This window comes from Mytilus californianus, unplaced genomic scaffold (genome assembly GCF_021869535.1).
Source record: "Mytilus californianus isolate M0D057914Y unplaced genomic scaffold, xbMytCali1.0.p SCAF_18, whole genome shotgun sequence".
In the NCBI taxonomy this organism is placed as follows: domain Eukaryota; kingdom Metazoa; phylum Mollusca; class Bivalvia; order Mytilida; family Mytilidae; genus Mytilus; species Mytilus californianus.
Window position 1 is genome coordinate 827,060 of NW_026262666.1, and position 19,204 is coordinate 846,263.

General features: G+C 32.6%; 1 protein-coding gene across 1 annotated transcript in view; it reads left to right on the forward strand.

Moving 5' to 3' along the window:
- LOC127726525 (kinetochore protein NDC80 homolog) overlaps positions 1 to 18,618 on the forward strand; it is a 98,768-nt gene extending 80,150 nt beyond the window's left edge. Inside the window, exons 9-17 of the mRNA XM_052233903.1 lie at positions 527 to 621; positions 1,550 to 1,694; positions 2,990 to 3,195; positions 5,513 to 5,632; positions 6,376 to 6,465; positions 11,246 to 11,338; positions 13,954 to 14,084; positions 16,932 to 17,034; positions 18,372 to 18,618. Coding sequence (XP_052089863.1) covers positions 527 to 621; positions 1,550 to 1,694; positions 2,990 to 3,195; positions 5,513 to 5,632; positions 6,376 to 6,465; positions 11,246 to 11,338; positions 13,954 to 14,084; positions 16,932 to 17,034; positions 18,372 to 18,437 — 1,049 coding nt within the window. The 3' untranslated portion in view covers positions 18,438 to 18,618. The remainder of the gene's footprint in view (positions 1 to 526; positions 622 to 1,549; positions 1,695 to 2,989; positions 3,196 to 5,512; positions 5,633 to 6,375; positions 6,466 to 11,245; positions 11,339 to 13,953; positions 14,085 to 16,931; positions 17,035 to 18,371) is intronic.
- Positions 18,619 to 19,204: the final 586 nt, after the last annotated feature.

Sequence of the window (19,204 nt, forward strand, 5' to 3'; positions counted from 1 at the left end):
CCGCTATAAAAGTCCCTGACATGACAAAAAGTGAAAGAATATTTGATAAACAGTTGACATGCACATCTCATAAAAAGTAAAATAACAAAAATACCGAATTCCAAGGAAAATTAAAACCGAAAGTCCCTTACATGCCTTATCAAATGGCAAAATCAAAAGCTCAAACACATCAAACGAATGGAAGACAACTGTCATATTCCTGACTTGGTACAGACATTTCCTTATGTAGAAAATAGTTGGTTTCAACTTTACCGAATGTACATACCTGGCAGATTATACTGTTTGGGGTTGTTGATCTGGGCTGTTCCATTAAAACAGATGTGGTAGGGTAGGACAGGATTTCCAAAGATTCCCAACAACAAACACACTCTTTTTGAGTTTTGCATATATCAAATGGACAACAACTATGAAGGACTGACCATTCATGTCCGAAAATAAAACTTTCCTTCTATCCTGCCACATCCATTTTAGAATAGAATAACCCTTACTAGGACTCTTTATATTGGGTTCTTACTTATGTTTTCAGAACAGAAATATTATGGTATATCTGGAGGGAAAGAGACTTTAGAGAATGAAAATAGAAGGTTGTTACAAGAAATTGAGGTTCTGGAACAAGATAGCGTAAGTGAACTTGACAAAAGTACACAAATAGTGTCTATTATGATTGAGTTATTTCCCTTTGCTGGATGGATAGGGTGCACAAATTGAACTTGCTATACTGGTTGCTAGACTATAACAACTTGTTTTCTGAACTATTATCTTTTGTTTAAGCCTAGATTAATTCATTACACATTTGTTTGCACCTTATGTTTAAATTTGGTTTGAGAAACACGAATATCAACCAATTTGCGCTCCAATATTTTGACCTGATTGAGTTAGATGTAGACAACGGAGTATACAGATACAATATGGTCTAATATTATGGCTTTATACAAAACTGACTTTCCTGTTGTCTTAGTTATTCACTACTTATTAAGAAGATTACATGTTTATACTGTAATCACATTATCATACTGTAAATTCAGAAATTATTGCTTGCATATTATTGTGATTGTTTTACAATTGATACAAATGCTAGTTAAATTTTTGGAATTTCATGAAATGCTGCCAGAATTAAAAATGCAAGTTTTAATTTTTATGACACCTATTTCATAGCCAATTTTACCAGTAAAAAATACAGCTTAAAATTTTCTGAATTTACAGTAGATTCATATTATTTTTATGCCCCCTCCGTAAGGCGAAGAGGGCATTAAGTGTTTCCCGTGATGTCTTTCCTTTCGTCCCATTTTAGTTTGAAAAGCAAGCATGAGCGGGGGCATTCTTGTCCTCTGACACATTCTTCTTTTATTTTTTATAATTCCAGTTCATACGAAAAAAGACAAAAAAAACAATACAAAAGCATTTGTATAAACAGTAGTAAATAGTTTTATAAATATAAAAAAAATATGAAAACTTGAGTTACATGTGTAAGTCAACCTATTGTTGATGGGAGAATAAAGCAAAATCTTTCCGGCTGTAGTATGAATTAATCATGTGAAATTTGTTTCAGGATAAATTAAGAAGTTTACAAGAAAAAGAGCATTCTCTAAAGTCTGATATACAGAGATTTGAGTCCTATCTCAATGAATTAGAGATTCACAGACAAAATCAAGAAATTGTTTACAAAGAGGCAGAGGATACACATACGAATACAGGTATTTAGACTTGAATTATACACAAATACAGGTAACTAGGCTAGAATTATTCACAAATACAGGTAACTTGGTTAGAATTATACGCAAATATAGATTACTTGGTTATGATTAGACCAATCTGGAGATTTTATTTGAAAGAGTTATACCTCTTGATCTGAGGTCATTTGGTGAAAATGATATTATTGAACAATCAGTTTTTGTCTCGACTTGACGGAGTCAAAAAGCAAGACATAGGTATGCTGTTTCTGGCGGTGGCGGCGTCAACAATGTATTAGTTTGTGATTAGGTCTAAGTTATGGTGAACCACTAGTGGTAGGTCAATGATATTTGGTATGCAGTTGTATTAGCATTATCACATTATTTGGCCCCGCCCCCTCAGTCATGGTCTATTGACTTTGAAACTTTGCTTAGTTTACATGTATTAGTTTGTGATTAGGTCAGTTTAAGATGAACCACTAATGTTAAGTCAATGATATTTGGTATGCAAATGTATTGGTATTTGCAAGTTTCATTTCCATGGAGATTATATAACCCCACCCCCTCATTATGGTTCATTGACTTTGAAACTTTTACATAGTTTACAAGTTTATGTTTGTTTTGAGGTTTGTTTAAAGGGAACTACTTATAAAAAGTCAATGGTATTTGGTATGCAGTTGTATTAGCATTGGCACATCTCATTTCCATGGAGATTGTATAGCCCTGTACCTTCAGTCATGGTTCATTGATTTTGAATATTTGCATAACTTACATGTTAAAGTATTGCTATTTTAATTCAAAATTTGCATTATCAAAATAACAAATAGGCGAGACTTATTTCTGTGTTAACAGTTTATTACTGTGAAGTAATAACACGAGTATTGTACAGGAAAATGCATGAACTTGAAAGACATCTATTATAGACAAATACTGGTAACTTTGTTAGAATTATACAAACAAATACCAGACACTTAGTTAGAATTTTGTCTTATTTTGCCATTTTACTGAATTTAGTGTCATTTAATGGCTGTACATGATAACTCATGAAAAGGATAAGTTTTTTTTACCAAACAAGCATTCTTTTCATACAATGACATTTAATTCTGAAAATCTGAGGTAGTTGAAATTGTATTTGATTTTAAGGTCATAACTTCACCTTATATGCAAATAAAGGTATTGCCAAGCATAGAATTATATAAGCAGCATTAATCAAGGGACACGAGGAATACATGATTTCTAACCTGATAAAGACGAAAAGTTCCCCCCTAATTAGAAATGACTTTTACAGAATATATGTATTGAAATATTTTGCATTACAGCTGCAGAATATGATGAATATTTACACCAGTTACAGAGAATGAAGTCAATTTACGAGACTCAAGAGTTTAGTTCTGCAGACATTGATAGAATCAAGGCTAGTGGCATGGAGTTAAAACGTCAGATTGATGAGATGGAGAATAGAGGGGCAAGTGTGGACCAGGACATCTGGAGTGTGGAGATGAAACTTTCCAAGGAGAGAGAAAAGGTGAATAATCCTGGTCAAAAGTTATGTCCCCTTTTCCCTGAATGTGACCTACTGAATTAAGACTTATCACTGGGTTTGTACTTACATGAGCACCATGATAGGTGCCTCATGTGTGGCAGGATCTGCTTACCCTTATGAAGAAACTGAGGTCACCTCTGGTTTTTGGTTAAGTTTTGTTGCTCAGTCTTTAGTTTTCTATGCTGTGTTTTGAATACTGTTGTTTGTCTTTTGTTTTTTTTTTTTTTGTCATGGCATTGTCAGTTTATTTTCGACTTATGAGTTTGAATGTCCCTTTGGTGTCTTTCGTCTCTCTTTTGTAGGGTATGGCAGGAGGTTTTTTTTTGGGGGGCATTTAATTTATAGTATTTCACTCTACATGGTTTTGCAAGAGTTGTCTTTGTTGGTAATAGATGCTCCGTCTATAGGTGTAATACCACCATTGATTTTCCCCTATTAGTCTTTGTTAAATTTGCACTTTTCAAAAAATTGTGCAGAATTTATCTTTGTTTCAAATAAAGAAATACTTGGCATGAGTAAAGTTTTATCCTGTCCAGTACTATAGAAAAAATTTCACATAACATTTCATTGCATATAAGAAAATAACCATCACTGGAAGTTAACCAATCAAATTTTCCCCCTTTTTTAACCTGTGTACAAGCTTTAGTAACCATGTAACCTCAAGTTTCCAAAATATTCTATAGAAACCCCAAATAAAGAAATAATGGTGCTTTGAAATACCCAAGATATATGTTTATGACTCAGAAATGTTTTACTGCAATGAAATGTAGGATCAATTACCTACAACTGTCAAATTCAAGGGAATATTTTTTTTCGACCTATTTTCGTATGCAACCGGATGTGACGTACTATGATTTGGTGGTATTACACCTATAGGGTGTGATTTTTCAAGAGCTGTCTTTTCTGTGAGCAAAATCTTCATGTATTTACTTCACTTTTCATGGTTTTGCAAGAATTGTCTGTAGGCACACAATGTTAAGTACAATTTTACCAGTTGTCTTTCTTTAGTGCAATGAAATGGCAAAGAAAAAAAGGTTTAAAGTAAGAATTGTTATATATCAGAAGATATCCAAGAATACTAATTTGGTGAAAATGAGTTTTAGGAAAATATATTAACTGTGAAAATGTGTAATACAAATACCTTTAATTTTCCAATGTGAAAATAACATTTACGAAACTGTTTTTTAAGAATCACAATTTTTCATCGTAATGATTTAAACGTATTCTTACTCACCCTGAGTTCAACAAAAGGATCGTAGTCTGCTACCACTTTTGCATACAAATTTCTCATCTCAGATATACCTCAGATATACCTCAGATGATATACTGACATTCACTTTAGATTGTGACATCAAAAGTTTACTGAAATCCTTTTATTCAAGATTATGACATCAAAAATTTACTGAAAGTCTTTTATTCAAGATTGTGACTCAAATATTTACTGAAAATCTTTGATTCCAGATTGTGACATCAAAAATTTACTGAAAGCCTTTTATTCAAGATTGTGACATCAAAAATTTACTGAAAGTCTTTATTCAAGATTGTGACATCAAAAATTTACTGAAAGTCTTTTATTCAAGATTGTGACTCAAAAATTTACTGAAAGTCTTTTATTCAAGATTGTGACATCAAAATTTTACTGAAAGCCTTTTATACAGTTTGATGAGACATATGCAATCATGTTCATCTTGCAATAAAGCAATACACATTATCATTGTTTGTCAGCCATTACTAGATGCCACAGATGTTCCTGTAAATTTTGACATTTACTGAAAGCTTTTTATTTCCTTTGATGGAAGGCATGTGTAATGATGTACATCTTGTAATAGAGCAAGACACATTCAAATCTGTCTGTTTGTCATTTCAAATATCACAGACATTCACATACAATTTTGACTTCACAAAGAGAATTATAAAAAATAAAAACAACACATTATAAATTTCATGAGTCTGAAGCGCTTTTCTGGATTTACCTTCATCAGGAACGCTCAAAGCCGAATATTAGAAAGCCAAGGATGTACAAGAACCGAAACAGTTTGAAGAGCTATATTACCAAAAAGGCCCTAAAAAAATAGCCAAATCCATCTAAGGTCAACTTTGCCTGAGGGAAAACTGAAAAAGAGTGTTAAAATACAATTTGTCCTGGCACCCCCGCTTTCTCCACCGATAAAATCTGACCACCACAATATAACCAAGAGTGCTTAGAGTGACGTTCAACACCAACAACAGATCAATCAAATCCATTGGTCTGAATCTAGTGTGAAGTTGTACTTTAAATTTTATGTGTGTCTAATTTCAGTTTGAACAGAGCTTACTACAATATAATAAACTAGCCCAGCTGTTAAAGTCATCAGACGTTGACTTTCAGATTGGTTTCTTGGATGCCAGTGCTTTAGAACGGCTTAGAGATGTAATCAAGGTAAGATTTGATTGGAAAATTTAAGTGATTATCACATCATCTGGAAGATTTTAATTATGTTTTTATTCCAGACCATGGCCTTGTAATGTACCCATACAACCTAAATCCATCCATGTCATTAAATTCTAAAATAATATAGAAGTTTAAATAGAATGTAATATTTTTGTGAAGTAGATTAAAACTTGAAGTATATATTCAAAAATTTACAGATTGTGTTGTCGCCGTAATTCTAGATTTTACAGCACGTGTATATCATGGATTTGAATGTTGCTATGACCAATCTTTTTGCAGACAGCAATTGTTGTCTACAGTCTTTGAAACAAACAAAAAAAATACATTTAAAGAAACCCAAAAACTGACAAACAGCTTTTGTCAAGGCCACTTTATTGCTATTCAACCTATGTTTAAAACACAAACATGACAATGTAAAGATATATCCAAAAAGAATGAGATAGCACATACCAAGGGGACTTAAAAAACTAATAAACTGACAAGTATAGCAAAAAATGAAAAGACAAACATGTCTACAGAACACTACATAGACAACTAAAGACTGAGCAATTTGAACCAAACATTGGGGGGATCTCGTGTGCTCCGGGCGGTAAGCAGATCCTGCTTCACTAGTGCTACTTTTCGTGTGTCTGATGGTAAGTACAAATTCGGTGATCAGTCTCATTCTGTGATATAAGTTGAAAATGAATAATATTTTTTGATAAGATTTAGGAAACCTGACTTTATTTCAGCCTGCTGTTGTCAAGTGTAGTAAACAGTGTCAGGATACCATCATAAAGAAAACATCAGAAAAAATCACCAATCTTGATTCACTAGAGCAGGTTAGTACATTAAGGTCATTTCATTCGAAGTCTTTGTTTAAAGTTGTACAGTCAAAATTTTTATAAAGGTCACCTCTATTGATCAAAAATCTGTCTGGTCAGGTCACCATCTTCTTATCCTGCTGTAGTGATATCTATGCATTTTGGATCTCAATTCCAAGGTCACCTCACTTAAGGTAGATTCACTGTATACCACCATCTTGGATTGTACAAAAGCAGTACACCATCGGTCTAGTTTTTTGCCTTAATATACAAATTTTGAGAGAGATTTGAAATTTATGTGTAAGACTTTTTGTTTGTATAAAGAAAAGTTCGTGATTTATTGCATTATTCAAAATGTTAAATTTGACCAGTTGATACTATTTGTAATGATTTTTTGTTATTTAATGTTAACTTATATCTGGTCTATATACCAGCTTTGATAAGTGTTTGGAATTACTATAAATTTTCACTTCTTGGTACTATGAACATCAAAATTATTTCCTTTCTCCTTTTATACTGTATATACATAACACATTCGGCACCTGTACACGAAGAACACGAAGTTTTATCGAGCACAAATTTTGTAGTTTAATTGTTGATATTCACCCCACATTTACCAAGTTTTAGAATAGTTTAATTGTTATACAAGAAATTTCTTAGTGTTCCTAAACGTAAGGTTATACAGACAGAAGAAGAAGTATACTTATCTACAAAATTATTTTCATTTACCTGTGTTTAATTTTGATATTACAAATGGCGTAATTTTTTTCAAAGCTGATGTTTTTCTAAAATTGTTTAGCATTTCACAGCGGTATAATACTTTTACTATAATTATTCATCCCTTATTTTAATAACTTTGTATCAGGGTTTAGGCTAGAATTTTGAGTGCTTTAGTCACTTTTGCGCGAGATGAAAATCAACATTGTTTTGGGTAACAGCAAGGGACCAAGGATGTATGTATATTACTAGCTATACATCTTTGTCAGACTTTGAAGGACTAAGGCATCAATTTACTAGGCAGTAATTGCATGATTTGACTCATGTGTCACTTAAATATGAAGATTAGGATATAAGATCTGAAAATAGTTCAAAATTTTACTTCAATTAGTTTCAGGGTACGTTCCTGATCAACAAAAGTTGGGTTCAGGAATCACAGTATAAATGAACTTGTTCAACTTTGTAAGACTATTACGCTGTATAATCATTATCCTTATAAAACGTTTAAATTGATATTTTGAATTAATTTCTATAAAGTTGGAACAATGGATTTGTACAAATTCACATGGAACGATTCCAATAACTGTAAATTGTAAATTAATCAAGAATTGATCACGTTTACGTTCAATTTTCAAATGAAATGTAAACAGGAAGTGACAAGTGGATAATAAATTCAGAATGAATCCGGATTCATCTACGTATTGGTTAATGTTTAAAAAAAGGTAGGAAATCATAATTTTTTTTATTTCAATTTGCTTATTAAGAACTATATTTGTCTCTCTCATTTATTTTGGCACTAAATTTATTTCGTATTTTACGTTTTAGTGTCTATAAATTCATAGGAATACTTTCACGCATGCGCAGTATATCGTAAAGGAAGTACCTGTTTGACTCGTTGATGACGATGGAAGTTTTTAACGTGAAATTATTTCTGAACGTTTTGAATAAAGTTCTATCTTTTTAATCGAAATTGAACGTTTTATATGAAAGATGACGAAAACACGATCATTTGACGAAACTACGACAAACAAACTGCAAATTATGATCGTTTTAGAAATATTGAAATTAAAAAGCGAACTGTCCGGGGGAAAACAATTTTGTTCAAATGACGAAACTACGACAAAACAAACTGCAAATTGTGGTCGTTGGCCTTGAGAAATATTGAAATTAAAATGCTGCCTGACTAATTTTACTGGGGAAAATAATTAACCGGATTAGTGACCCATCCGATGGCGATAAGCGGATTAGGTGTAATCACACCTGTTGTAAATGTTAATTAGCTAAGGGTCATACACTTGTCAGAAACATGTAGACAGGTAGAATTATAGTATTTTCATGCGAAAATATTTTTACACTTTCCAAATTTAAGTGACGAAATTGATTTGAAATACTTTCGTCATTTTGAAAACAGTTTCGTAAATTACGAAAGTGACGAGCGCTAGCAAAATCACTGTTTGTATTTACATTGTATCATAGATCAAATTTACTCGTTCAGTGTTTGTTCATTTGGTCACTACGTCTTTTGATTGAGTTAAGCCATTCCAATTGGTATTTTATAGTGTGTCTTTCTATGTTGTGATGTTACACTATTGTTTCAGATAAGGGTGAAGGTTTGGTACCATTAAAACGTTTAAACCCGCTGCAATTGTTTGCACCTGTCCTAAGTCAGGAATTTGATGTTCAGTAGTTGTCGTTTGTTGATGTGGTTCATAAGTGTTTCTCGTTTCTTGTTTTTTTTTTTTTTTTTATATATAGATTAGTCCGTTGGTTTTCCCGTTTAAATGGTTTTACATTAGTAATTTTTTGGGGCCCTTTATAGCTTGTTGTTCGGTGTGAGCCAAGGCTCCGTGTTGAAGACCGTACCTTGACCTATAATGGTTTACTTTTATAAATTGTGACTTGGATGGAGAGTTGTCTCATTGGCACTCATTCCACATCTTCCTATATCTATTATGGTTCTTTGACTTAGAAAATTCACTAAAATAATCAGTTTTCCCTGAGCCTATTATACTAATGGGACTGGAAACTGATCGATCTGTTGAGATTTCAATGTCCCGATAGCGGATTATTTATTTTTTGTTTTGATTGACAGCTTATCGTGCCACATGGTTAATAAGCCTTTTGTACATGTAAACAATAGATTTCGGCAAACAAGTCAGCATATATAGAATACCGTTAAAATTGGTGAATTTGAAATTAAAAAAAAAAAACAATTAAATGCAAAAAATAAAAATATATGAATAATAAAACTATTTTAACAAATTAAATACATTTACTTGAAATAATGTTTTCACACGGGGATAAACTAATGCCGATTGAAACTGGGACAAGTTCTTCTTTATTTCAACTTATTCGTCAAAGTAGTTTTGAAAGATAAATACTTTTCTTATTGTTTACGAAAAATTATTTATAAGTAGTCATTATATTAGTGTTGAAAATAAAACAAATATAGTAGAAATGCCGGCGCTTTACTTGACCGCTAAGAAAACAATGTGTCGAAGGTTAACAGATCATAATTAATCCTAATAAAAACAATAAGTGTGCAATAATAAAAACAATGTTGGCAATTTCAGTTCATAATTAATCCCTATAGCAAAAGTTACCCAAGTCTCATAAAAATATAGTCACATTGTTTTGAACTTTTCTAAATTTCGTGTTTACACCTGAATTTCAATATGGCAGCAATAGCTGTGAAAGGGCCTACTTTTATAGTTCTGATTGTGGAACCTATTGTGCATATTTTCACGAAGTCATATGCTTATGCCACCTGAAGACCATTACTAAGCAAAAAACACCCTGATTTTAATACAAATATTGCACCTATAAATAAGAGTAAGCAATTTTATAGGAACAGTATAATTTATTTGAGCCCTGCATGTGGTTTCCGTTTGTAATGAGAAGGAGATTTATATTCCACTTTTCACTTTAAAAAGTGACAATAAAAATAGGCCAATCCAACCTATAACCTATAAATATGATTTTACAACAAACCAACTCGCGTATCCCTTATCAACAGTTTTATGGTCTCGTTCTAACGACCGTGATGTTGAGTATTATTACACTGATTGGTGTAACGGTTTCCAGTCCCGTTAGTATAATAGTCCCAGGTTTTCCACACTTTTTTCGTCATGCTTGAAGATATTGACTTGATATTTGTTATATAGTTTACACCATGACAAGTTATAGATCAAGTTAGAATTTTGTTTCAATACAATAAATTTTTAACTGGTAGGGGACTATGTATTGCCATGCAATACTCACAGAATGCTTGTTATTTTAAAGTTCAACAATTGCTTATTCAAACATGTCCTCAAAGCTAGACCAATACAGTATTGTTTACTTACACTAGCAAGTTTAACAGTTATAATGCACACAAAGGCTTTCTTCTATTCAAAGACCACCTGTATGAAAAGACCACTTTTGCCTTCTCTCTTGATAGGTCTCTTAAACTAGGTTTGACTGTATCTTATCCCCACTATCACCTAGGATGAGAAAAAATAATTTGATTAGGGCTGTTCATTAAAAAGTAAAATAACAAAAATACCAACTACAAGGAAAATTCAAAACAGTTTGTTCTTTATCATTTGTCAAAATCAAAAGCTCAAGCCCATCAAAACAAATGGAAAACAACTGTCATGTTCCTGACTTGGTACAGGCATTTCCTTATGTAGAAAATGGTGGATTAAGGTGGCTTGGGTGTCTTCCTGTACCTTTTTATATTTTTATATTTTTGAAAAAACATGATAAAACTACATTTTGACAAATTATTTAAAAATTCTATGGATTCTAATTAAGACTCCCCCACCCACCTAATCCACCTTAAACCTGGTTTTATAGCTAGTTAAACCTCTCACTTGTATGACAAGAGAGTATGAAGGGATTTCTAAGTTCCTTCCATAAACCAATTAACCTTCTGCAAGTAATTTTGCCTGACATCAATTTTACAAAAAAATGGGTCAACATTTGTTTATTATATTAATGTGTCTGTTAAAAATTCATTAAAGGGCTGTGACTAACAACACTAACACTACTTTTATGATACTTTTTACCCATGCCTTGATTTTTACTGCTTATTTTCCAGTTAACAGAATATGTAGCAGAGTGTCAAGATGAAGCGGATTCTGTGGAGAAAAAAATCAAACTGATAGACGAGGAAATTAACATTAAAAAACAGGTAAAAATTTTCATTGAAAAATATGTAAAAGGAGAAGGTTCACGAATGTTTAAAATTGGCCCTAAATTTTTGATGTTTTTTTAAATCGGGTCAAAAAATTACAAATTTCACATAGAAATCCTTATGATAATACTATTAAGACAAAAATATATTTTTTGGCACCTTCCTTTAAAATTTATTAAGTTATGACCCCTTAAATAAACATTATTTGTATTTTAAGGTCAATTTTGGCAAATTATTTCCATAATTTTAATTGTTTTTGGCATAATTAACCTTGGCCTCCATCAACAATCCAAAAAGTTTTTATGTAGATGAATTCTATATCAAAATTGGAATCTTTTGGTTACAAAACATTTTGGATCGTAGGTGGCGGCCAATGTTTTCCTAAAGCTTTTAGGTCTTAAAATTGCACAAAATCATCATATTTTGACAAAATGTCCAACATGTGCTAACTTTGGAAAATATTATTTACTTTTATGAAAAGAACTGATTTATTTAGCATTAAGGCTTTTGAAATAGACCCATTTACGAACCAAATTGTGACCTTTTTGGTGTTTTATGATAAAGTTGATATTTTAGGCCATTTTGTGCCAAAAGTGAACCTTGTCCTTTAGCTTAAACATGTTAAAAGAAAAAGTAAAAGAAATTAATATTAAAAAAAGGTAAAAATTAATATTTAAAAAAAAAAGGTAAAAATTTACATTGAATAATAGGAAGAATTAAGCATAAAGTAGCAGAGGTAAACATAGGTTAAAATTAACATTTAAAAATATGTAAAATGCAACATTTAAAAAAAAAAAGATCAAAATTAACATTATAAAATATTTAAAATTATTAAACATTTAAAAAATTTGTAAGTGTCTCGCCTACTTTTGCTGTTGTCTATGTTTTCTAAAGTCGTAGACTCAACAAAAATGGGGAAAAAATCATTAAAAATTTTCCCCTAGATACTATCTTATGATTGTAAGAAGCTTCTGTCCAAGTTTTGGAAAAACCAAGGATGGTTTATGAATCTAATAAATGTTTTAAAAACTAACTGCAGACTGTATGTAATTTTAACTGGAAGAAAAACTAAGTCCATTTATAAGTAATATACAGAAAAATAGAAAATAAATTTTTACAAAATTTCCCTCTAGATCCTAGCTTTTGATCATAAACAAGCTTCTGTCCAAGTTTGGTACAAATCCAGGATAGTTTAAGAAAGTTATTAAAATTTTTAAAACTTTAACCACAGAGTGAATGTAATGTTAACTGGCAGAAAAACTAAGTCCATTTATAAGTAAAATACGGATAAACAGGATTTTTTTTTCACAAAATTTACTTCTGGATACTATCTTATGATCATAAACAAGCTTCTATCCAAGATTGTTAGAAATCTAGGACAGTTTAAGAAAGTTATTAAAATTTCAAAAACTTTAACCACAGAGTGAATATTTGTGAAAAACGCCGCAGCCAACAGAATGTAGAATCGCTATGTCTCGCTTTTGCGACAAAAGTTGCAGGCTCGACAAAAAACCATCGAAATTAACATTATGAATTATCATGTATTAAAAATTAATATAACAAAAACAGATAAAAAGTGATATTAAAGAACAGGTAAAATAACAAGGGAATCAGATACTGGAGAAACACTAATTTATTTTCATTAAAAGTATGTTTGAGGTGTACCAATTTCTAGGCAACATTGAGGCAAATTTATTTTTTACATGTTTACTGTTGTTGCACTCTTTTTGCGCTTTGTAGTCCAGTGAAAATCAAAAAGAAAAGAAAATGTGACTTTCTGAAGGACTAAGGGAGGTAACTCTATCTCCAAAATGAGTTACATGTACAAGTCTACCGCAGACTGACTAGTTTTATTATTTTTGTTGGTACATCTATCAAATATTCCTATTTCAATGGTATCTAACTTTGTGGTTTTATCATATGCTCCTATCAAGTTAAACATCAAACTATTAAACATACTAAAACATCAAATTTAGGATTCCCCCTACCCACTAAATTGATGAAATTGATACCGCCATGAATACTTATGATTCTAAGGTACAGTGGTTGCTTGGGGCCTTGGTGGCCGAGTGGTCAAAGTAGTTACTACTGTAATCACAAGCCAGTCAACACTGAGGTTGTGAGTTCGAACCCCGATCATGCGGGTGCACTCAGCTCCAATCTTAGTTGACTAGGATTGTCAGTTTTTCTATCGAAGGTCAGTGGTTTTCTCTGGGCACTCCGGCTTCCTCCACCAATAAAAACTGGCCGCCACGAAATAGCCCAAAAGCGGTGCTTAAAAGTGGCGTAAAAACACCAAAAAAATCAAATCAAACAGTGGTTACTTTGCAAAAATTATTTAAGTATAGTCTATTTAAGCGCCAGACGGTTACAAATTTCATGGAAAAGCTCAAAACTTTAGGAAGCTAACAACTGTGGGGCTATTTCAGAAAAAAAATGTATAAAAGGATTTGACAACATGATATATTTTTTCTGCAGGAAAAAGGAGTGGAAGCAAATACAATTCTGTTACAAATGAAATAAAAAAAATTATGGTTGTTGAGGTATAAAAAAGTGCAACCTGCCGGGTAAAAATATGCTGAATAGACCTTAACAACAGTTTTTGATTTTAGAATTACCAACAAGAAATACAGATAAAAATACAAGAGGAAGAAGTAATGCAGCGAGAAATAATGGAAATGCAAACCCAATGGAAAACATCTGTACCTGATGCTAAAAAAGATTTAGTACAAAAAGAACAATGGTTTGTATCTATTGGAAACTTACTAAGAAATACATATATGCTAATTTCCTGCAATATGCCACAAAGCTTAAATTTCAGAATGGCCCTGTTATATATCCTTGGTTAGTTATAATGGCCTTTGAGGCTGTAAAGTCTACTGGTGTTTCCTCGTGCCATTATTAAAGACCTTGTTAAAAAATATATACTTATAGGGTAGAATGTAAAAGATTAGTATTTACACCTGTTTGAAATGTCCATCAGCAACTATATACATAACAGTTTAATGATATATATCTGGAATGAGTTTCACAAAAAATCTTACAATGATAATTGGTCATAAGTAAACTAAATTGGGTAAAAAATTGATCGTAAGATTTTTTTGTAAACTTATTCCTAAAGATATGTTTGTTTTTGTTGATATAAGTTTCCTTGATTGGAGTAAAATTTACTATAGCTAGAGGGCAGAATATGAAAAAAAGTGAAATGGAAGAAGAAGAGAGAAACTGAACTTTTGTCATTGTCTTTTATGTGATCACTGCCTTGAGTGGTCTCATGGTAGTGTTCTAGCTTTGGTGGTCTAGTGGTAGTGTTCTAGCCTCGTTGGTCTCATGGTAGAGTTCTAGCCTCGGTGGTCTCATGGTAGTGTTCTAGCCTCGGTGGTCTCATGGTAGTGTTCTAGCCTCGGTGGTCTCATGGTAGTGTTCTAGCCTTGAGTGAGGAAGTTTGTGGTTTCGTTATGCAGCCAGCTCAAACCAAAGACTTGAAAATTAATATTTGCTGCTTCCCTATGCTTAGCTCACAGATTTAGTAGTAAGAGCAAAGACTGGGTGGCCTAGAGGTCAATATAATGTGTCTGGGTAGGATAACATGTCTTTAGGAGGACTATTACCTTGTGGACTTGCACATTTAGTGTCAGTCAGTCTAATACAAAGTAGGGGTCATTAGGGGCGGATCCAGGATTTTGGAAAGGGGGGGCGTAGTATTCAGACCTTTTTGGGGCTAAAAAACATAAAATAACTAAAATGCACATTTTTAACGGTTCCTGACGTGGGGCATGTATATTTTATAGTTAAAGTGTAAGCTAGGGTTGGACACTTTTGATGCCGCATTCTCCCCATTAATTAAAATTGAGAATGGAAATGGGGAGTGTGTCAAAGAGACAACAACCCGAATATAGAGCAGACAACAGCCAAAGGCCACCAATAGGTCTTCAATGCAGCGAGAAACTCCAGCACCAGGAGGCGTCCTTCAGCTAGCCCCTAATTGTCTATTATAAAATGATTGAATGGATCCAAAGCTATGTACTAATATATTTGATGTGGGAATTGTCAGTAAAAAATGGACATGGAAAATTCTCGTTTGTTGTATGGTTAGTTAGCATAACCTCACAGATTTCTTTTTGTAAACATGTATGATGATATACGGCTATTCAACGAAGTTTATAATACGACCGACACGAACAAAGACAAACAAGCATTTTTTATCCAAATGTTTGGTTGAAATGTTTCACCCAACAAGGGAAGTGAGGGGTCCCAAATCAACCAAAGGCTACGAATGAGCCTGAAAATCAAATGACAACGAAGTTGTGTATGACGGTCGACAAATGGAGACATAAAGGCCACACCCAGCAGGCAGGTTGCAGTTGGGCCTTGAAAAAAGTATTCAGTATATCAGTTCGGCGAAACAGACATTTCGGTCAGATATGGGATTTACATGCAAACCCCCAAAAAAATTTACGCCTGTTTTTTTAATCACCATGTTCATTTAATGCTGAATAATTCTGTTGGATTTTTTTTTCTGATAGCAAAAAAGGGGACACGAGAATTGTTTTCAATACATATACGGCCAGAATTTTTGTTTAAGGCAAAAATCAGGGTCAAAAATGTTTCACTAAAATATCTCAGACTGCCCTATAAAATCAAATGGTCCGTACCTTAGACTTTAAATCTATCTAGAGCTTACTGACTGGGGATCACTATTCAGCAATGTTATTAATTGGCTGGGGCGTCTGGGGTTAAACATATTTTCGAAGGTAAATAATATTGCTGTGGAATTTTTTTTTTCATGAGAATGTAATAGAGTATTACTTTCTGTTGAGTGGAATTGTGAAATAGAAGTCAATACGTGGTTCTTGTTCAATCCTGTGTCGCTTTGAAAGAGTCATGCTTGTCATCATCTGCTGTAAGCAATGTGTTACTGTAATTTGAATTTCAAAATGACTGAGTGACGTTTTTTTCGACGTACTGATCAACTCCACCGTAGCGAATCACATGACTTTGACATAATCAATAATATATTACAGTTAATACGAGCGAAAAATATCTTTATAAGTAAAGAATAGTCGCATAAAAATTAAATACACGGCCGGGTAATGGCAAAGTTCACGAAGTCTAGTCTGATTAATCATTTTACAAAAAAAAAAAAAGTTCAAGCAAAGGGGGGGCGTACGCCCTCTACGCCCCCCTCTGGATCCGCCACTGGTCATATTCATATCACATCACCATCTTCTGTCCTTAATATGCATTCAATTTGCCAGTGGATTTTAAACAGCCATCCATCATTAATGTTATCATTTAAATAGTGAAAATAAGTCTTATTTTAGAAAAGTTAATAAGAGTGAAAAAAGAGACATTCCTAATTAATTGTATGTCTCCGTGGCGGATCCAAGGGGTTGGGGGGTTGGAACCCCCTTTTTTTTGACGATCAATGCATTTGAATGGGGATATATGGTTGGAAACAACCCCTCCCCCCCTTTATCCTAGGTTGGGAACCACCCCCCCCACCCCCCTTTTGAAAATGGCTTGATCCGCCCTGTGTCTTGACTGTTAATTGAAAAATTGCTTTTGAATATATACTGTATAATTACAGGGCAGCTCAAAAGAGAAGGGAGATCAAGAAGGAAGAGAGCCAGTACTTGGACTTTTTGAGAAAAGTAGTAGAAGAAGTTATTGATCATAAAACCAAAATTCAGGTTAGTACTTGCTCTCCCCCTCCCCCACCACCCCCCTCTTTATTGGGGGACCATTATTTGGTCAATTTTTTTATACTATCATGTAGATTTCTTCTGCTCACCATGGTCATCATGAGAAATATTTAGTTCAAGTCAGTTGGAAATCATCCTAGCAAAATTAATGTAGTTTTTGCTCACAACTGTTGTCTTAGAATTTTTGTTTAACTATAATCAGGCTAATCTTTGGCGTCGATTATACTTATTTTGTTTTTCACTTATAGGGGTATGAATTTGTATGTTTTTATTCATTGTCTCTCCTTATTTTTTTTAAACAAAATGTGAATTTACCCAGTCAGTTACTGTAAGGAAAAAAGTATTTAACAATAATCAACATTTTGCAAATATTGACTTCTTAAACTTACAAAATTGACTAACTTAGGTACCAGTCTATTCAATGTAAAAAGCCTTGAATGTATTTGAATTCATTTAAGTCTATTGAAAGGTAAAAATAATAAGATTGATTGTTGATAGCCAAGTCTATCAAGGGTCAAATTTGCCTTATGGAGTTGGAACCTAACTTTCTGAATAATTTCTTAGTTTATAAAGGGACAGTATAAGACCAATGTGGAATAAATCATGTCAGTTCTATAAAATGAAAATAACAGTTTATAGATTTAATGCATCAGAAGAAAAATAGTATGGCCAGCCATACTTTTTTTATAGTTCTGTTTTTGATCCCTTTTGACTTAGTAACAAAAGGCATTCGAGATAAAAATGAGGACATTTTAACAAAGACTGACATAAAAATGATATATAAGTTCTGAAGTTAACTGTTACATTGACAGTGCACTATTCAAAGCGTGCAACTCAGCATACAAAAAGCTGCTCAAGACCAGAAACAAATACGTAAAACATGTGTACATTTTAATAGATGTATATTTATTTCTATTTAAGAAGTCAACTGATCACTTTTTATAAAGAATTTCTAAAAGAGTGTTTTATTTGATTTTTAATAGCATTTTATATTTAGTAATTTTGAAATTTGCAAATTAGCATGTAGTTTATTATGTATATTTACATGTATGTTTATGAAATGTCTCAGTAAATTGTTTGGCTTGGCATTTACTTCATTTGAAAGATATTACTTAATATCGTCTTGCCAGCGACAAAAGTAGCACTATGCAAGACATAGATATTACTTTCCAGTGGTGGCCGAAATCTATTGTATTGACGACTTTTAATTAAAGCAGGTTTTACGTTCTTATTTAAATGCAAAGCAATCATTATACACTTTGTTCTGCAGCTCACAATGTAAGATGTTTTTAAATGAGGAAATAATTGTCAATTTTCTATTTCAGGAAAGATTAGAAACAATGTTAAAAGATGTGACAACCTACAGAAAAGAGTGTGAAAAAGAAAAATGATAGAACTGAAGAAATTTGTCTTGATGAGCATGTCTCTTATCTTACAACAATACTTGATATTAATTTCTGACTATAGTGAAGTTTGTCACAGTAAAGAGGAACAAATGTTTATATGTGTATATACTAAACAACATGAATTGTATTTCCTTTCTTGTCACTATGAACCAATCTTTTAATTTAATGAGTGTTTTTATCTTGATTGCCACAAATGTAGCTAAGGAGAGACAATGTTATCATATATTTTGTTGTAAAAACCCACAAGAGACATCCAGAGTTAAACTTAAACTTTTTCTTCCACCAAATTTTGTTCTAGTGATAAATTTTTGTTCGTAAGATGTCGCTTAGATGTTTCGTATATGATATCGAACAGTTTATGCGCCTTTGAAATTGACCCTGCTTAACTGAATACTTTTCTTTGTAGGAGTTATCTTCCCGAACACTGTTTTCCTTGTTCGTGCATCTCCTCCGTAACCATAAAAGAAAGGGAAAAATTTATTTTACCAAATTGCTCGTTATATCCTCAGGATGTTTTGTCCAATTTTGACCGAAGCGATACGTAAACTCCACATGAGAGTTATTTCCCCTTCTGTATTTGACATAAGGGATATATGAATGTATAGCATGAATGGTAAGTGAAAGAGACCTAAGGTATATTGATTTAAATTCCTTGGTTCATTTAAATGAAATTGAGGCCAAGGTCAAAGGTCAAGGTCATATTCTAAATTTTGACTTTTCCTTGTTATTTGATCTCATCTGTCACTTTTAAA